This window comes from Natator depressus, chromosome 1 (genome assembly GCF_965152275.1).
Source record: "Natator depressus isolate rNatDep1 chromosome 1, rNatDep2.hap1, whole genome shotgun sequence".
Taxonomy (NCBI): domain Eukaryota; kingdom Metazoa; phylum Chordata; order Testudines; family Cheloniidae; genus Natator; species Natator depressus.
In genome coordinates this window covers 109,116,110-109,135,121 of record NC_134234.1, presented here as the reverse complement: position 1 = coordinate 109,135,121, position 19,012 = coordinate 109,116,110, and the positions used below count along the sequence as shown (strand labels likewise).

Sequence of the window (19,012 nt, the reverse complement as noted above, 5' to 3'; positions counted from 1 at the left end):
AATTTAAGCACCCACAAAGATAATAAAAGAGTGTCACAAGGATTAATTGCCCAAGGGGAGCAAGTACAGCATATGGCTTCAATCAAAACACAATTAAGGAGGTTCAGAAATGTTAATGCGGAGGGTGAACCAGTAAGGGGACTCAGAACAGAAACAACTAAAATCTACCATCCCTTCACCCCCCAGGAAAAACAGGCATTACTATCTGATTTACCCAAACGCAAACATGATAACAAAAATACTGAGTTTTGGGACAAGCTAAATGGCCTGGCTAAAATACACAGCCTCCACAGGAAGGATGTTCACATCCTGGCCAAGTGTAAATGCCCCAGGAATGTGTGGGACAACTTAAAAGATAAATGGAAGATGTGGCACTGGGCTAAAAATCATAACCCCAACCCTGCGGGAGGGGATCAGGCCGGAGAACCAGCAGGAATTCCAAACCCAGATGTAGGCAGTGTAACAGAATTCAGAAATGCACTATCTGCTGTTCTAGGAGCCCAGACCACTAACTGGGGGGCTCTGCAATCAGTGGTTCAGCAGAAGGGGGAGTCTGCCATGTCTTATGCTGAAAAGAAATGGAATGCATTTCAAGCTTATTCAGGTCTGGAGAATATAACATCCCAAAACCATGATGTATTCCTCCAAATCCTAAAGGAAGGGGCAGTCTGCAAACCACCAAGCGGTCCTGGCATTAGGCACCTCAGTGGGAGAAACACACTCAGCAGTAATGAAAAGGGACACAGAAGTAGAAAACAGAAAAAGGAGGAAGGTAGCAGCAACCATCCCCTCTGAGGAAATTACAGCAGTTCATGCAATCAGAACCACTACCTGCTTCACGTGCAATAAGCCTGGACATCTGGCACGTAACTGTAAAAATAAAATCAAAACATGCAGCAATTGTAAAAGGAGCGGCCACATAAAGGAAGACTGCTTCCACCCCAGGGGGGAGAGGGGGCGTAAGGAGGGCCAGTGCCAAACAAGCAAAATAAAACTGATACAACTAGTACCCAAAAACAAAAAAACAAATCCAGGAGTTGCTCAAACTACTGGCTAGCAAATAGGTATCTGCGGCCTCTGTGGCTGGAACCGAAAGTGACCCCAGGATGTTTCTTAACGCACGAGTGGGGGGCCAACCGTGCAACAATTTTGATAAACATAGGAGCCTCGGTATTGATAACCAGCCAAAATCTCCCCCTCACCCATCGAACCATATAAATTAAAGGAGTGGCAGAGGGAAGATTAAAAGGAACCATAAGCCAGCCAGTAGAAATAAAATTTAAAAATATGGTCACAGTCAGTCAAATCTGGGTTTGCCCCAAGCAGGAAGACACAATTTGCAGCACAGATCTCCTTAAGGAGCTCGGGGGAGCAATCAACCCCAGAGCCAGCTGTACTGAATGGGCCGGAGGGTCCAAACAGGAGAGATTATCTCAAAATATAGCCATAATTGCCAGGAGTAAGGCAATAATACAAGAGTGGGGGGAAGTCCAGTAAAAACACTGTGTTTTCCTTCACCCTGAAGTGTGGGCAACAGATAAACAAGATTGTGGGCTAGTAAACATGAAGCCTATATCTGTAGAAAGACCAACACATAAAGCCCACAGGCAGTACCCAATGAAACCAAAAGCCTTAAAGGCAATTAAAATTATAGTCACTAATTTAAAAGCTAAACAGGTGATTAGAAAAACCACCTCCACAACTAACTCCCCAATTTGGCCCGTCCGAAAGCCAGATGGGACCTGGTAGTTAACTATAAACTACACCCACCTTAACCGGATGAATCCAAAGGCACACCCTATTGTGGCAAGCCCTGCCACTATTCTTAATTTGCTAAAACCAGAACACTCAGTATTCTCAGTCCTGAATATAGCTATTGAATTTTGGAGTATTCCCCTTGCAAAAGAGAGTCAGGAAAAATTTGCATTTACAGTGGAAGACCAGCACTATACTTGAACCCGAGTACCCCAGGGGTTCCATTCTATCTTCCACAGGGCAACGGCAGAAGTAATAACACAAGTGCCTTTGGAAGTGGATACTGTAATACTGCAGTATGTAAATAACTTGCTAATTGCCAGTTCAAATAAAAAGGACCATTTAAAAACCCTAAACAAACTGTTTATATATCTTCGCGAGGCAGAATTTAAATTAAGCGCAAAAAAAGCTCAATGGCAACAGCATATCACAGGGAGAAAAAGCACTCACTGTAGATAAAAAAACAGGCAATTTGAGAGTTAAAAAACCATGGACAGTTAAGGAAGTCCGAATGGTGCTGGGACTCCGCAATTTCTGCAAAACATATATTTCGGAGTACTCAGAGACGGTAGAACCAATTCAAAGCCTCACTAGAGGAGGAAAGCCTGCAAATGAGTTAGTAATATGGGGCACAGAACAAGAGAAGGCATTTAAAAAAATAAAACAGGCTTTAGCCTCTACCCCCAGCCTGGGCTTACCCAATGTGAAAAAGCCATTCCACCTTTACTGCAGCCATCGTGAAACTCAATACTCAGCTGTATTAACACAACTTCAGGAAGATAAACAGGGTCTGTAGCATACCTATCTACCTTAAGACCCCCTGTATCCCAGGGACTACCAGAGTGCGGAGTGCATAGCAGCTCTAGATTGTGCTACATGGGCGGTAAAAGCTTGTAAATCATACACTCTCATGGAAAAATTAGTGCTACATACACCCCATACACTTATTAATCTCCTTAATACCAGGTGGCTAAGATCTGTAACAGATGCCCGCAGGCGGCAGTGGGAATCAACATTGTGCTTGCAAAACCCCAACTTCTCTATCGTAAGAAACAAAAAAATAAATGTAGCTGAATGTCTAAACATAGAGAGAGAAGTACACAAATATCTTATAAATAGGAAAGAGGAAGTGTTGGGGAGAGTTAAAGAAGAGCCATTAGAGAATTCAAATATAATTCTGTAAGTAAATAATTCAAGAAAGTATAAAAATGGAGTGCCACACACCGGATGGCCAGTGGTACTCAGTAATGGGACAGTAATAGCGTCAGGTCAGATGGAAGGATCAAAGTCAGCACAAGAAGCGGAGCTAACAGCCCTCACTAAATGTTTGAGAGTGGGGGAAGGCAAGAAGCTCACTGTATACACAGACAGCAGATATACATTCGGAGTAGTGCATAACTACATGAATGTGTGGTCACGCAGAGGGTTTATAACAACAACTGGCAAGCCAATTAATAATATGGAGGCAGTTCAAAAACTGACAAAAGCTGCCAAACTACCATCAGAACTGGCAGTAGTAAAGATAAAAGCACATAATAAAATCTCAAGCAAGGAACAAAAGGAAAATTACTGGGCAGATAAACGGGCCAAAAAAATTGCACAAGCAAGTCCTATTAAGGTTTGTGCAGCTGTAGTGTCAAAAAAGGAAGTGAATTTAAAAAAGCTATATGCAACCATAAGCCCAGAAAAAAAAAATGGAAAGAGCAAGGCTGTGTGTACAATAATCACCTCTGGTATGGGCCGGGGGGTGGGGGGGAGGAGCTGGTAGCCCGGGAGTGCATACGGGCTCTGCTGCTCCATGCCATCCACTCTCCAGCTCATCTGGGGTGGAGACAAATAAGAGCTACCCTAAAACACTGGTGGTCGCCCTCTATGAAAAAAAATGCTTTATTATTTCTCAAACCATGTGTAACGTGCGCACAAGTGAATCTGGGTAGAAGAAAAAAGGTGCCTCTAAACCACCAACCACGGCCAAAGGGACAGTGGTAAAATCTGCAAATTAATTTTACTAAACCCTTTGCCACGAAGCAGGGGATACACTTACATTTTGGTAATTATTAAAACTTTTACCCGATGGATAGAGGCATTCCCAACCAAGAACTGCACTGCCACAACAGTAGCTCGAATCCCAGCAAAAAAAATAATACCCAGATGGGGTCTGCCCCTGTCAATAAACTCTGACCTCACTTTACAGCTCACTTTACAGGGCGAGTGATGAAAAAGGCATGTAAGGCACTAGAAATAAAGCAAAGATTCCATATACCATACCACCCTGAAAGTTCAGAAATGGTGAAAAAAATAAATAAAACAATAAAAGCCGCCTTAACAAAAGCAGTACTGAATACAGGAGAAGGATGGGCTCGTATGCTCCCTGATGTATTGTATCGAATCAGAGGCAGGCCAAACAGGCTGACCCAGCTAACGCCCTTTGAGCTAATAAGAGAAAGAGCAATAAAAATGCCTAGCACTGTAATCCTCCTGGTGGGGGGGTGGGGTCTGGACTTTTTGCAGACAGGCTGGAAAACTACATCAAGGCATTGGACAGAGAGTTAAAGGACTTGTACAACCAAGTAAAAAAAAAAAAAAATCAAACCCAACTGAATAATAACAGCACTTTAAAGAAACTGGCATTTAAATTTGGAAATTTGGTAATGTGTCACATTTACCCAGAAGTTAAAAAATTTTCAAGCCAAAATGTCAAGGCCCAATAAGGGTCCTTCTAACTACTAATACGTGTGCAAAGATTGGGGGGAAATTGGGAACATTTTCAAGGCACCAAAATCAGTTAAAATTGTTTAAATCAGCATCTGTCAATACTAACAATGTTTCCACAAATGTCTCGACAGGTAAACAAAAGGAAGTAAAGGACAAAGAACTAAAGGGTAACCAAAACAACCAAAGTGACCAGGGGAAGGCTCTTGCTGTGGCTCCTGCAGTCCCTGTGGTGCATTAAAAAAAAAACAAGTAGTGTGCCATGTGAAAAGAAGGAATGAAAATGGGTCACCAACCCCCCTCCTTCAGGTCTGCTTCGCTTTAATTGCCACACTAAAAAAACACTTAGCTTTTGCAAAACACATGCAGTGGCCAATAAACAAGTCTGGCCAGAGATAAAGATGGCAGTACAGTTAGGACATGAGCACACAATAAAATGTAAAAAGGTCCAAATAAAATCATACACTGATGCTCATAATAACAGGGAGACTAGTAACATCACAATTTTAATAACAGCTAACTGCCCTGTTATTCGCTGGTGTCAGGTGCCAGAGATTATGGAGTTTAATGAAGGCATTTGAAAAAAATCATGACAGTGCATAAGCTACCCCTTCAAGCAGGGTAACACCCTTAAACAATGCTGTGGCCCTCTTAGAGGGACAGTGCCTATACTTAATGCAACTAGTGTCCAAATTACCTTTAAAGGGGGCCAGCTGCGTCCCACTAGTGAAGGGGACTACAAGGTCCTGGGTTATCCCTCATTTAAACACAATTACATGGCATATTGCCACAATGGCTTGGAAGGAAACACACAAACCTCAATACTGGAATTTGTGTGGAATTTTGTGAAAAAAAAACCCCCAAACACTCGTAAAAAATCATGTGCCAATTATACTAACATGGTACCAAAATAAAGGCCCTGGAGGAGAGCTGTTGAAGAGCAAAACAAACTTTGGCCGCACCACACAGGGAATTGTAACCGATTTCCTTAATGGCCGGGTCCACCCAGCCCTTATAAAAGTGGTGGAACCCTATCTCCCCAGTACCGCTCCGTGGGCATGGGGAAACAAAAAAAATCAATAAAAGTCCAAAACCAGTTTGAACAGGTCACAGTATACTCTTCAACCTTTTGGTACCTCTGGGCATCCCTCATTTACAGCAAGCCAGGATGGTGACCTCCCTGCCAGTATGGAGGAGGGGTCATGTTATTAAAATAGAAGGTGTTGCACACTCCGAGGTCGCTGGAAAAGCATTGTATCCTAGTGAATGTTGCACCCACTCTAATAAGAAAATTCTGTGTACATGCCCATATAATATTCTAACTACTCTGTCTAGGTTCAAAGTGGCCATCACTAAAAAACTGGCGCACATGGAGCTGGTCCAAATAAACGGTACCTACTGGTGTGTAACTGCCCCAAACCACTCCATCAAGCTAAATAAAAAGCCCTGCCCCTCAAGGCACCCATCCGTGTGCACGACAGTTCCCCAAAGGGCAACCCTGACTGTTAACAGGATGCAGCTCCACCATACTCCGCCAATAATGGGTAACCTAACATAAAATCTGGAATGGCACTACGGCAGTAAGTATCTCAAGGAGGGTCTACAGGCCCTGCAGGCAAAAATCGAGGAGTTGGCGGCCAAGGCCCAGAGGGTCTAAGGTACACCCTAATAGGAAAAACCGTGGACCAGGCCAATGTAAAGTACTTGAAGGCGCGGAACCAGGCAGTGGAGGTTAGAGAAAGCAGAATAACTGAAAGACAACTTTGCTTTTGCTAATATATGCCTGGTCAGCAAAACGCCAGATGTTGGGGGCAATAATTGTGTCTTATTCAAAGTTGCAAATAAAACAAAGAAGCCCTGTTTCTCTTGTGTTAGGTTCTTCTGTAGGAAGATATTCTTCCCACACATCCAACCTTGAGTTTATAAAAGGTTCAAGCATGTCAGTATATGATATGGCCTCCTCCCACCTCCCTTGCCCAGGGACCAATGCCTGCCTTAAAACACAAATGAACAACTTGAAAGGCAATCTTTATTGCCATATACTTTCACTGTTCCTTTGCTTTTACCCCTAGATATGTATCTGTTGGACAATCAAAGGAGCTACTTCATTCCTATAAACCCCAAATAAAAATTCAACATACATATTTTATACAAATGCATTTATTAAAGTACTAATTAAATGTTAAATGTTAATTTGTTAACTTGAGACCATGGGCGAAGACATTATGTAACCTTTAACCATTGGCTACTGTGCTATCATGTCTTGCTGCTAAACCTACCCGGGAAAGTGGGACTGCCTACCCCGTCACTTTCCCCGCTCATGGAAAATCCATATATTCCATTGTAATCCATTGATTAACAGTGTCTCTAAGCCTTATAAGCGAGGTGACACTCCATAAGCGCTGTATGCAATAAACTCCTGTGCTTGACCTCTACACGGTGTGAATTTATGTTCTTCAGACAAATAAATGAGGAGGCTCCAGCATGGCACTGGGGACACAGACCACTGGCTGCACAGAGATGGGAGATCACTCTGGAGCCTCCCCTGCCTGGGACACAGACTCATCTGGTTGGGGTTCGGTGTGGTGAGGATCCAGGTGGCTCGTTGGGGTGGTCCAGGTGTAGGGGGAGTGGGGCTCATTGGGGGCTTCTGAGTGTGGGGGGGTGAGGCTCAGTGGGAGGGTCTGGGTACGAGGGGTCTGGATGCACGGAGTTTGGGTGGACGGGGGAGCAGCTCCCTGTACAGAGATCCCTCCCCTTGTGGCTGAGGAGTGATGGGTGCAGGCAGCAGGGGAAAGGGAGGAGTTTGCAATGCTTCCTGCAGCCAGGGGAGAAATCTGGGAATAGGTCTGACCCGGCCCCAGATGCTGTACAGGGGAAGAAGAAATCCTGTTTTGCCCAGCCCAGATGGGACTAGCACCTGAGTCCGGTGCAGGGTAGGAGCCACCCGTTGGGTCTTCCCCAGTCCCGCCTCCTGTCCCACAGTGATTTACTTCTCTGCTGGCTGCCCTGGGCAGCCGAAACATACTGCTGGGGAGGGTTGCATGACTGCTCTTGTGGCTTCCCTTTGCTTCCCCATCAGAAAGTCATTTTTCTTCGGGGAAACAAAAGTATGTGGGGGGACATAAATTCTGTGCATGCGCAGTGGCACAGAATCCTGCCCCGGAGTACAATGAGCAAATGACCTGGGGATTTGTATCTAGGAGTCAACAGACTTCTGTGGAATTACAGCATTTTCTACAGTTGAGGGTACCTATTACGTATAGTTAGTTAATACCATATGCATATTCGTGGATTACATGAGGTCACCCTACCTTATAAAAGAAGTATTGCACAAGCTCGGATATCCTAACATAATAAAAATGCCCATGAACAAGTAACATTTTTTTCAAATGTTTAAATTTAGGTATTGCATAGTCACTATTTCTTGCAGCTTGGCGGCCTTCTTTCCCCGTGATTCCTAGAAGAAAGAGTCATTAGAAGCTGTTCAGAAAGGTAACAAATTATTTAAAGCATACAAACAAATACTGACAAAGTTGCAGGGCATGCGGTGATGTTAATTTAATATTATTAGATTTCACTATGCCTTATAATTAGCTGGAGTGTATAAAATATAAAAGGTATCTAAGAAAATGGGGAATTAATTCTTTGAAGCAACCTCTTATTACTTTTTAAATTATATTTATTTCCTTGTAAATTAAAATCTAGACTGCACACTTACCTATACCAACATGTGCTTCTAGAATCATACTGACATCATTTGCTCCATCACCAATTGCTAATGTGATAGGGTGTTCCTTTGATAATTTAATCAATTTCACGATCTGAAAAAGAACTAGCATTAAAAATCTCTTTCCTGACATGTTTACAGTTTGGTTACTGTGCTGTGAGATGGCACGTGGTGTACAGTTAATTAAATGTAAGCAACATGCTTACCAAGGAAATTCTGTGAAAGTGAAGAAAACCACTTTTGTCCAATTCAATCATTATACATTAAACCCAATAGATTTTCTTTGGCTAGAAAAACCTTGGGTATGAATAGTCCTCTGGTTTTATAAGTATTATTAGTGCATTTTAAAAGGGGTAGGGGAGAGAGACTGTTGAGGAGACTAATGTAGAAATTATTCAGAAGTTTTGCTTATGCACAGTCATCATCTATAGGCTGTGAAAGCTTTAATTAAAATAATTCCCAAGATATGGACTGTACATTTTCAGTAAAATCCTTTTTAAAAAAAGGTTTTTACCTTCTCAAATGCTTCCAAAGCCAGTAAAGTTGCTTTTCTTTTCTTATTGAATAGTTTTCTTGAATATTAATCTCATGATCATTCCATGACTGGCAAAATGAATATCAAACTTGACAATGAACAAAGATAATAGGGTCCTGTATGTCTTTTTGGATATAGAAGACCAAATATGGGAGCACAGATCTATCCATTTTAACTAGCAAGCATTATGATTTTAATAAACTGGTCCATTCAAACTAAATACTTATACAGACTTCCCCAGGATGAAAAGAAGAGTGACTAAATACATTGATTAGACTAAACGAATGTGCATGTGTACTGTATATGAGTACTAAAACAAAGATATGGGGATTCAAGATATTAATGTTCCCATGTTTTGTGTCTTAAATATCAACATGCTTTAACGTTTCCTCCCCTGGAGTTATTAATATTGTTTACAAATTGAACTCCAGGTAAAACAGAATTTTTAATCTGGGAATATCTACAGAAATGTATATGTTTATGTAAACATAAATGAGCAAACAGGAGTCAGACAGTATTTCAAATAGTTTACACCATCTACCTATTCCATCTGGATTTTACTTCTATTTGTGTTTAAAAAACAAGAACTAACACTCCACAATAATAGGTAACTCATTCTTCCAATAGTATCATGTAGTATGAACAGAAGATGAAGCAATTAGTTCATTAAATATGTTTCATTTACCAGTATGTATCAACCATAAAAGTTGATCATATACATAAATCAAAATCAGGTGCACAGCAGGGTTCTCTTTTAATGTGCCATTACCTAATTGCTTTCTAGCAAAAATTCTCCTCTCATTCTTTTTCTGATTTTTTTATTCCATTTTATAGGATAGAAAAGTAAAAGATAACATTTTAAATTACCATAATATGTCACAAACAGTAATGACTTTCAATATTTACATAGATGCATAGTTAACAAGTAATTGATCATGAAACACAAACCTGTGCTTTCTGCAAAGGTGCCATTCGACAGCATAACACTGCACTGCAGTTCCTGCAAATTTCAAGAAAGAGCTCTCTATAGTTACCAGAGCTCCCATCTTCTCTAGGTTTCATTATTAATGATAATGCTGCTCCATCAATAATTAAACCATAATCTTGCATATCAGTTGAAAGTCTGTTGAGGAAGAAAATGCAAGTGAAGAGCTACTATACAAATATACATATTTTGAGTCTTGATTTGGAAAGAGAGGGTGACAAATTTATTTACCAAAAAGCAACATTAAAAGGGACACTACCAAGGTAAATATACTTAAAGTGAAAATCCTTCTATGCTGTTCCTAGCAAAATATTTTTAAATTCTAGTTTACTTTTGACTCATTCTGCTTATTTACTTTTGCATTTCACCACCTAGCTTGGACAATGAAACTAGATTGATTCCGTTTAATTTATGCTTTGATTTCTATGCACTGTATAATGCTACTGTGTTTGGGTTTCCAACACTGCAAGGGAATGTTTACAACAAAAATGGGGGGAAAAAAGTGGTTTTCAAAAGTCTGTAAACATTTACATTTATAATAGTTATTTTCCCCAACACCTCCCTCTGTCTACACTGCCAATGCACAACCTTTTGTTTATCTTTGACAAAAATAAACTGCCTAAGCTACCCATTATAATGATAAATTATTGACATATTAAAAATTTCCCTCACACCTTGAAAACAACAGAAGCATTAAAGTAGCACACTACTGAGTCAGAATTAACTAGAAAACGAGGTATTTATTAAGAGCTGACAATGAGCTTGAATGCTTGACAGGACAATGAAATATTTTCATTCTAGCCTTACACACACAGAATCCCTACAACTAAAATAAAAATAAATAAATAATGTATTTGATTCATACATATATGAATCAAATGGTACAGAGAAAACCAATGTACAAAGACCTTTGCAACACAAGGTTAAAATAATATACATAACTGAACACACCCAAACCCTTGACAAGGCAGACAGAGAGAATTAATATCTAGGAAGTAAGAGCTAAGGAAAACCAGTAACCATCAACTCCAAGCAACAAGACCGACATTTGTGCAATACTCTGCCAAAACGTAACAATGCTTGCTAACTGATGCTGTCCCTTTATTTTACAAACTTATCACTAGGGTGAAATTGCTATTTGTTTTCAAATTAACAAAGAGAACAAAGCAAACATACATGCTGTATTACTAGGTCCAGAAAACCCAGAAACTGATTTCCCCCCAAATTTTCAGACAAAAAAACCCTTTTAGAGTTTTAACCTTTTGAAGTTTTATTCAGACATTTACACCCATTTTCTGATTCCAAATCCCATTTTTCTGACTTTCTAACCATCCTCTCCCTTCATGCCACATTCTAAACTGATGAAATCAACCACTCTTCCCCAGATCATGGGCAGCTGCCACTTAGCCACTCAACAAACATAATTCAATATTCTCTGGTTCCTCTACCTTCATATTTAAGTCACTAATGTTTCAAGGTTCACATGTGGTCCAAGAGATCCTGCAGTGCGCTTGCTGTGTCCCAGATGCCCGTAGGTGTACTCTAAGGCTTCCTTAATTATAGTACACAAAACCTCCTGGCACATGGGCTTATCAGGGAAGTCCCAGAGCACACAAAATATGAATTCAGGAACATACTGTTCATAGTATCTTTTAAAAATAAAAACAATATATTTTTCATAACCATGATTTTTGTCCATGATCTGTTTTTAGCAGTGGAATGGTTAAAATAACCTAAGTCACATAACAAGCCCGAGGATGAAGAGTGGAAAGATTTTTGGCACGTAACAAGCCTACACTAGGTATTAGTTGCTACACAGTAATTCACATTATGGCAACATAAATTGAGCTACAGTATATTGCTGCCATTGCTGTTCTAACAACCATTTAATTACAGTAATTATGAAATGCCCAAGAATTCTTTTCTCAGCCTGAAAGCTGAACTTTCTACATACCCTGAGAAGTTGTCCCTGGTTAAGCTGCCACTGTGCTTTAGGACAGTTTTGCTTAGGTCAAACAATACATCATGTAAACTCTGTTCCTCAATTTTCTTTGTGGTTAGCTCAAGTAGCTGTGTGTTTCTTCTGAAGAGTTTGCAGGCATAGCATGTGGCAGCAGCAGTCTCCATTTTGTCTCCGGTCAGAACCCAAACTTTAATGCCAGCTTTCTGGAGTGCTTCAATAGTGTCAGCAGCTTTTTCTTGCAGCCTGTGGATATTAATTGACAATAAATATTGATAGACTGACTGGAAATGAGAAATTCAGGGTCCTTACTAAAAGGTTTCCATGACACTAACAGTATTTCAGTAAAAGGTTTTAGACACAAGAAGTTTCTAATATGAGGAAAATCATAGCTGGGAATCTGAAAATGCTTAAAGACAAAGATCAGCATGTTACTGTATAAGTAATGTGTCTTGCCATTTTCAAGCTACTCAAAGGTTTCTGCTTTCATCTTTATTACTTAAAGAATAGGATGTTTCATCTCACCAGCTCCAGTCCAAGTACAAACACACAACATATCCAGTATCTTCAATTAGTTGTGTTAAAAAAATGAAACATCTAAGTTGCTGGGTGATAAAAGTCAGACACACACATCCCCCTCACAGCACCCAATAAGCATATCTTTTGCTCTCCTCACAAACCCCTAAAGATTCTGCCTTCATTTTCTCAGACTGCCCATCTCAGAGACTTGCTTCTCCATGATCTTCCCTCCAGCAGATGAAGGGTACACAGGAATACCGCCCAGCCCTGTCACACATCAGTGCTGTTCTCAAAAGTGTGAGATTCCCTTTTTTGTTCCTCTGGGGCTCCACAGCCTTCATAGCCAGAACTAGTGACAAATGAAGAATTCCAAGCAATGTCTTCTGAGCAGACCTAACCTTGCTGAGTTTTGTATCCGCTTTTCCACATGGGTGACAGATTTTATATAAACTCCATAAAAAACAAACTAAAAGAAAATTATTATTGCAAAGTAAGCACTCAAAACTCAGGAAATGCCAGAATTAAGGTAGCTCATGCAACCTTAATCATGATCTGTGTGTGAATATACAGTATAGTCTGATTAAACAATTCGAGGAATATGCTGACTTTGATATAAACCAAAATGTTCATTACCATTTGTGACTCAAATCAAATGAGTATAGAAATACTTGGGTAATATTCACGACATGTTATTCTTCAAAGTTTTATTTTAGTATGGTATCTATGACTGAAAGAAATAAGCCATATTTAACATTTTTATTTGTAGTAGGTCTTAGTTAGAAACATAATAGTAAAAGTAATAATTTGCAACACTGATTATCTGAAAATACTGATTTCTGTGTATTTATTATGCATAACTGAGAATGTAGGTAGCTAATTTATAGGAGATGGATACAAATAAAGAGATCTGTGTCTCATACAAAAAAAGAGGTATAATTATTGCTCCTCTGGTAATAGGCGCATCTTCCCATTTATCACATTTGCTAGTATACATCATTCAACATATCCAAAGCAATATACTTACTGGTCCTCAACAGCTGTAGCACCAAGCAAAATAAGATCTTTCTCTATCTGCTCATATGCCTCTGCCAGTTTCTTTTCCCGATCATGAAGGGCTATCTTTGCATTCTGAAGCAGCCTGCAGACACTATCATACTCTTTGCGTGTGAACTTTTTATATGCAACACACAATGTTCGCAGTCCCTCCTAAAGAATATGATAAAAACAAAGAACAATGTTTATACTGTGAAAGTCTTAAACACCATTAAGAAAATTTCTGAAAATAGAAGAAATTAATATTATCTAATATTTATGATTAATATGAAGAGTCCCTCTTTGGTTCCTCTATATCAGTTTAGGGCTCGATGATGACTATATGATCTGGCAGAACAAGAGGCATCAGGATGTTATGCTGCTTTGAGAGCAGCCAGGGAGAGACATTGTGACCCTCCATGTAGGGAGTAAATTGTACTGGGTCTATACCCACTGCAGCACACGCTGCCTGACATGCCAAGGCAACTATCCTGCTGAGTGCATAGGATAGGTAGGTGGAAAAGCATGGGAAACCAAGGCTATATGTTCCCCTTTCTGACCTCTCCTACTTACCTGCACAGAGGGGGAAATGTACTCGCTTTGTGGAGCCTGCTACCCCTCCTCAGCTGCTACCTGCAACCTGGTCCAAAGGGGTGCTTCTCGCTCTTAATCCCTTGTGCTGCTGCACAAGCAGGGATAGAATTTGGCTCTTGGCTGGTCTTTACATTATATGCACAAAGATTTAATTTGTAGGCAAGCATTTTTATGTCTATTTAAAAGGGATTCAAGTTTATAATTTTTTCAGCTGATTTTACTTATATATTTTCCATGTTAAAAAGATCAGCTTTAAAATTCTGATTCATTTGGCGAGATTATCTTTAAATAGGTACAAATGAAAAAAATACTAAAACTGTACAAATAGACCTCACTTTTGAGAGCTATAAACAATTGTCTAATCTAAAACAATGCATGTTTCTCAGTAACTCCTTATACACTGAAAGGGCAGGCATCATCCAATTTTGAGATAACGAAATATTATAGTTATATTATTCTGTGAAGTTAAGCACAAAATACCTGAACGTCACGATAATCTCAATCCTACATTTACTGCACATATCGTTTCTTAATTTACAATAGTTTAATTCTAACAGAAGAAGAGAAAGCAAGCACATACAAAACAAAGCAGGATGTCAAGTATCTCATTAACAAAAGGAAATCAAATAAGAAGCTACTTTCTGGTATGTACTGGTCTGGTGAATGATCTAGTGAACGATCAGTACCTTTTTCACCATAACGTTACACTTCAGCAAATGCACCACAGTAATTGGACTGAAAGTCAGGTGGAATGTCAAGTGTTCAGAAAGCAATACAACAAAAACATTTCCCTTTGACCATTTTCGATGTGAGTATGATCAATTATTTTCTTGCTGGTGTCAGATATTGTTAAATATTTAGGTAGTGCCAAAACTTTGAATGGTACTTTACTGAGAATTATAAATGGAAGAGTCCTCAAGGAGTTTGCATACTTATTTAGAGAAACAAAGGAAATGAAGATAAAGGAAGAAGCAGTGAAAGGAGGGCCAAGGATTAAGGCCAAATGATAACATGAGTCATGTTATATTGTGGTTGAATTATATAACCTGTGATTTTTTAAATGAGGCTGAGGTAGTGCAAGAAGGATCGAGTGGATAGCACAGGAGTGGAAGTGAGTGACAGAAATGAGGGTGAAAGAAATGGGTTTTGCGGAGGCATTTGAAGATGACTGAAGGTGCTTGACACATTACAGAGGGAGGTCATTCCAGTTTGAGGAATGAGTGCGTGGGAACGATCAGCAGTTAAGAGTAGGCAGATTGCACAGTACGAGATGGAGAGGGTCAAGAGGATAAGTAACATGTGTAGGCAGGAGTTCTCTCAAGCTTTCAGTGACAAAAGTTTTTAATTTTACACAGAAAGAGACAAAGAACCAATTAAGGGACATGGTAAAAATAGCAGGAAAAGTTCATTACAGTTGCATATTGCTGGACAGCCTGAGAGTTGAAGAGAGAAATAAGGAAGTGCCCCAAAAAAACCCCTCTGACATTTCCAGTTAGAGAGATGGGCAGGATAGTGGAGTTATCAATGGAAACAGAGAAAGGGAAGTGTTGAGGGAATGATGAAAAATTCAGTTTTTGCCATACTTAATTTAAAATAAGTACTACGACATTCAGGATGAGAGGAAAAATACATGAACTTAGACTAAGGGGTAAGGTCTGGAATAAACAGGTAGATCTGACAGTCATCAGCACAGTGGTGATAAGACATCATAGGAGTCAACGAGATCATCAAGAGAGTAAGGGTATAAGGAGATAAGGAGGGAACCTATGGCAGATTCTGGTCAGCAATTATAGAAATGGAGAGGGAAGGGAAGATGATCCTCTGAAAAAAACATAAGCGAGGCAGGAGAGCCAAGAAAGGACAGAATAACAGAAGCCCACATTAGAGAGGGTGGTGATCACAGAGTGAAAAGGCAGGAGAGAGAGCGCATTCCATTTTTATTTCAGTTAAATTTTGGAACTTGAAAAGAGCCCTGCTGCAATGCAGCAGTTGAATTTGAGGACTAGCAGTAAAGCATTTCACTGTGTGTAAATGTCATGTGTTCACCTTCACACTGCACTACTGCAGGGATTGGGTATTACTATATTTTTGTACTGGCTCACAGTGGCTTCTATTGCTAATGTACAGTACCTTAAGCATCCCGATGACTGCCCAAAACACCTAGATCAATGGTTTTTAACTGCAGGTCTGAAGCCCCCTGGGGGACTGCGAGGCAGTTTCAGGGGATCCATGAAGCAGAGCCAGCATTAGACTGATCGGGACCTACGGTTGAAGCTTGGAGCCCTGAGTCCTGGCACCCACTGGGGTGGAAATTCTGAGCCCCCTGGCTCAGCAGCTGAAGCCCAGAGCTCTGAAGTCCCCCTCCACCCCCAGTTGGGCCTTGGGGTTTTTATAGCATATTGGTGGGGGTCTCCGAAAGAAAAAGGTTGAGAACGTCTGACCTAGATCACATCCTCTCACTTCCTATTTGTCCCTGAAATAGCAGAGCACAGTGCCAAGGATAAAAACAAGTAACAATCACCAAAAATGAGTTAGAAATTTTATGGCAACAGCATTTCACTTGATCAACACCACTTCCAGCCTTGAGATATGGATATTGCTCTCCACAGAACAGCACTGCAAGATTAGTAATTATCATACTCCTAGAAATTTGATGTTTCCACTTTCTACCTTGATCATGACCAGGAAGCACAGATTTGAGTATATTATTTTGGGCTGAATTACTTCTGATTTGATCTGAACTGGTTTACACATGCTTAGAAAGAATAATACTAATAGTATCATTGCAAGTTCCCTTTATACTGTTAATTAGTACCTTTAATGTAACCTGAAAAGTTAAAGGAATTTCCCATGAATCTAACCGACAAATAAATACAAACAAGTCTCTTACACTTTGATGGGCACTACCGAACGATTCTGCTCTATAACATAACCTATCACTGTTACCATTCTGGCTTTATATATTTTGATCCATGAGTAGAATTTACTAAACAGAAGGTAGGTAACCCATGTACCCTTCTCCAAAGAAAAAAAAGTCACGCTATCAAAAATATGATGGGAAAATGCACAAATCAGAAGTGCAAGGTGCTCTTTTTGAATTATGTCCGTAAGGAGCCATGAGGAAAGAAACAGCTGATGGCAACAAAGCCAAGAATGTTTATTAATAAAGTGATTAACTCATCTGAGCCAGTGCCCAGAACCCAGTTGCCAAAGATGACTGAATTCAATTTTTGAAGAGGAAACAACATTATTTCATTTTTGGAAGGGAACATATACATAAGAAGATGAAATTCATCCCTATGAAGATGATCAGCACAAGGCCAATGCATTAAATGCCACATAACCCATGTACAGATCTTGATGCTGGCTCTCTGCACAAAGGTGAATTTTACTTAAAAATGAACATAAAGCATAGACAGAAGAAAATGAATGTTATTTTTTTGGTTTGTTAGATCAACAGGACTGTCCTACTTGAACAGAAGAGCAAGTCAGTTAATTGAAAATGGAAGGACAGCAAGGTCTTGCCCTTGGTGTTACTGTACTTTGCTTTAGTAAATAAGAAAATCCTAGCTCCTAATCTGAATGTTTTAGGCTCGTCTTCCCCTGGTTAAAGCCTGGGCAGTTTGTGGCGATAGCGCTTTGCCCATCACCTTAGATTATTAATTTGTATTGATTATAGAATCCTCTGTATTTTTTGTACTTTGGTATTTAGCAATTAACTACTACAACCACCTCTCAATTTAGTTTTCCACTTTGAGACAGAATGCATTAATAGCCACTTCTTGAAGCAGTTAGCTTGAGATGAGGCTCTAGTAATTTTACTCCTTCCAGTCACAACAATTTGGGCAACTTACTTCGTGATTTTATTGATAAATTGATGTTGCTTCTTGTAAAAAAGCAGTATATTGTTCTGGACACAGAATCTGAAGTGTTATTTTAACGTTAGTCAGTAAAGTCTACATGACAAAATGAATAATAAAGTCTTAGTAATCTTTCAAAAGAGAGGGAAAGGACCAGATCAATATTGAAAGCATGACTCAATCTAACTGTTTCAGTTTAGTTGACTGCTAAGACTAGATTCCAGCAACGACCTTTCAAGTTGGTTCAAACTTTTGAACTATGGACTATATTAGAATAAGGAAGTATTTTATTTCCCAGTTAAATGACGTTGTCAGAAGAAATATATTTTAAGTGGCATTTAATGTTAGTATGGAAGATTAATCAAGCAAAATAAAGATAGACCAGCTCTCTACTTATATGCAATCCAAAAAGGACAACCATCAGGACATCTATGAGATACTTATCATTTATCATAGCATGTGAGCCAATTTGCTGCCTGTATGCTCTTGAAGAAGCAGCTATATTTAAGAATTTGGCCTAAATGCAATTATCCAGGATGAAGAAATATTGAGGCTGAGGGTCTTGATTCTCTCTCAGTCTCTGCTAGAATTTGGATGGATATAGTAATATTAAATTGCTCTTTCAGTTTTATTAGCTTCTTCCACCTCTAAACAACCACTCTCTCAGGGGAGAAAGCTATTTTATATAGTAAAAGCTTAGTAATGTGCTCTGGGAAAGAGTTTTAAAGAGGAAATCCAGTTTTCCTCTAAAACAGCAGATAATATTGATGGACATTTCTTCATTTTCTGTAGTAATACCTGTTTTCAGTCTGAGTATTTGATGCCAGTCAATGCTATCTTATTTTAAAAGAGATGATAATATTTCATTGAAATGGCCTTTGTGGTTTTTTAATGGCATGTGAGACAAGTATTTATAACCCCTAATCCTATCTTTCAAGTAACCAAGTTAGATATTTTTTCCCAAAGGAATCGAGCAAGCTCATACTTCCTTTTTAGTGAGCAAAAATGTACGTACAGGCATTATTGTTGTATTGCTTCTTCATAACAAGAGCATTTACAGCAAAATTATGTTCTAATGGTTTCTCTCTCAGGAGATCTTGTGAAATATTCTAAAGTCAGTAAAAATATCAGATGCCAAGCTGGAGACTGAAAGTGGGGGTGGGATTTTCAATAGGAGTTTTACCACTGACTTCAATGGGGAAAAGTTAGGCCAAAGCTGAACACTTTTTAAAAACCTCACCTTTGACTGCTAATTAACTAGTTCTGGGTAATAATAGATAACTACTAGTTAGATTATCCTAACCACAAAATTAACATGTAAATATCCTTC

General features: G+C 39.5%; 1 protein-coding gene across 5 annotated transcripts in view; it reads right to left on the bottom strand.

Annotated features, from left to right (window-relative positions):
* The window catches only part of ATP11A (ATPase phospholipid transporting 11A), a 216,570-nt gene that overhangs the window by 29,762 nt on the left and 167,796 nt on the right, over positions 1-19,012 (bottom strand). For all 5 annotated transcript variants that reach the window (XM_074963852.1, XM_074963858.1, XM_074963867.1 and 2 more), the window contains 5 exons: positions 13,221-13,402; positions 11,672-11,923; positions 9,681-9,855; positions 8,189-8,291; positions 7,782-7,927 (listed from right to left, as the gene is read on the bottom strand). In XM_074963852.1, the coding sequence (XP_074819953.1) occupies positions 7,782-7,927; positions 8,189-8,291; positions 9,681-9,855; positions 11,672-11,923; positions 13,221-13,402 (858 nt within the window). The remainder of the gene's footprint in view (positions 1-7,781; positions 7,928-8,188; positions 8,292-9,680; positions 9,856-11,671; positions 11,924-13,220; positions 13,403-19,012) is intronic.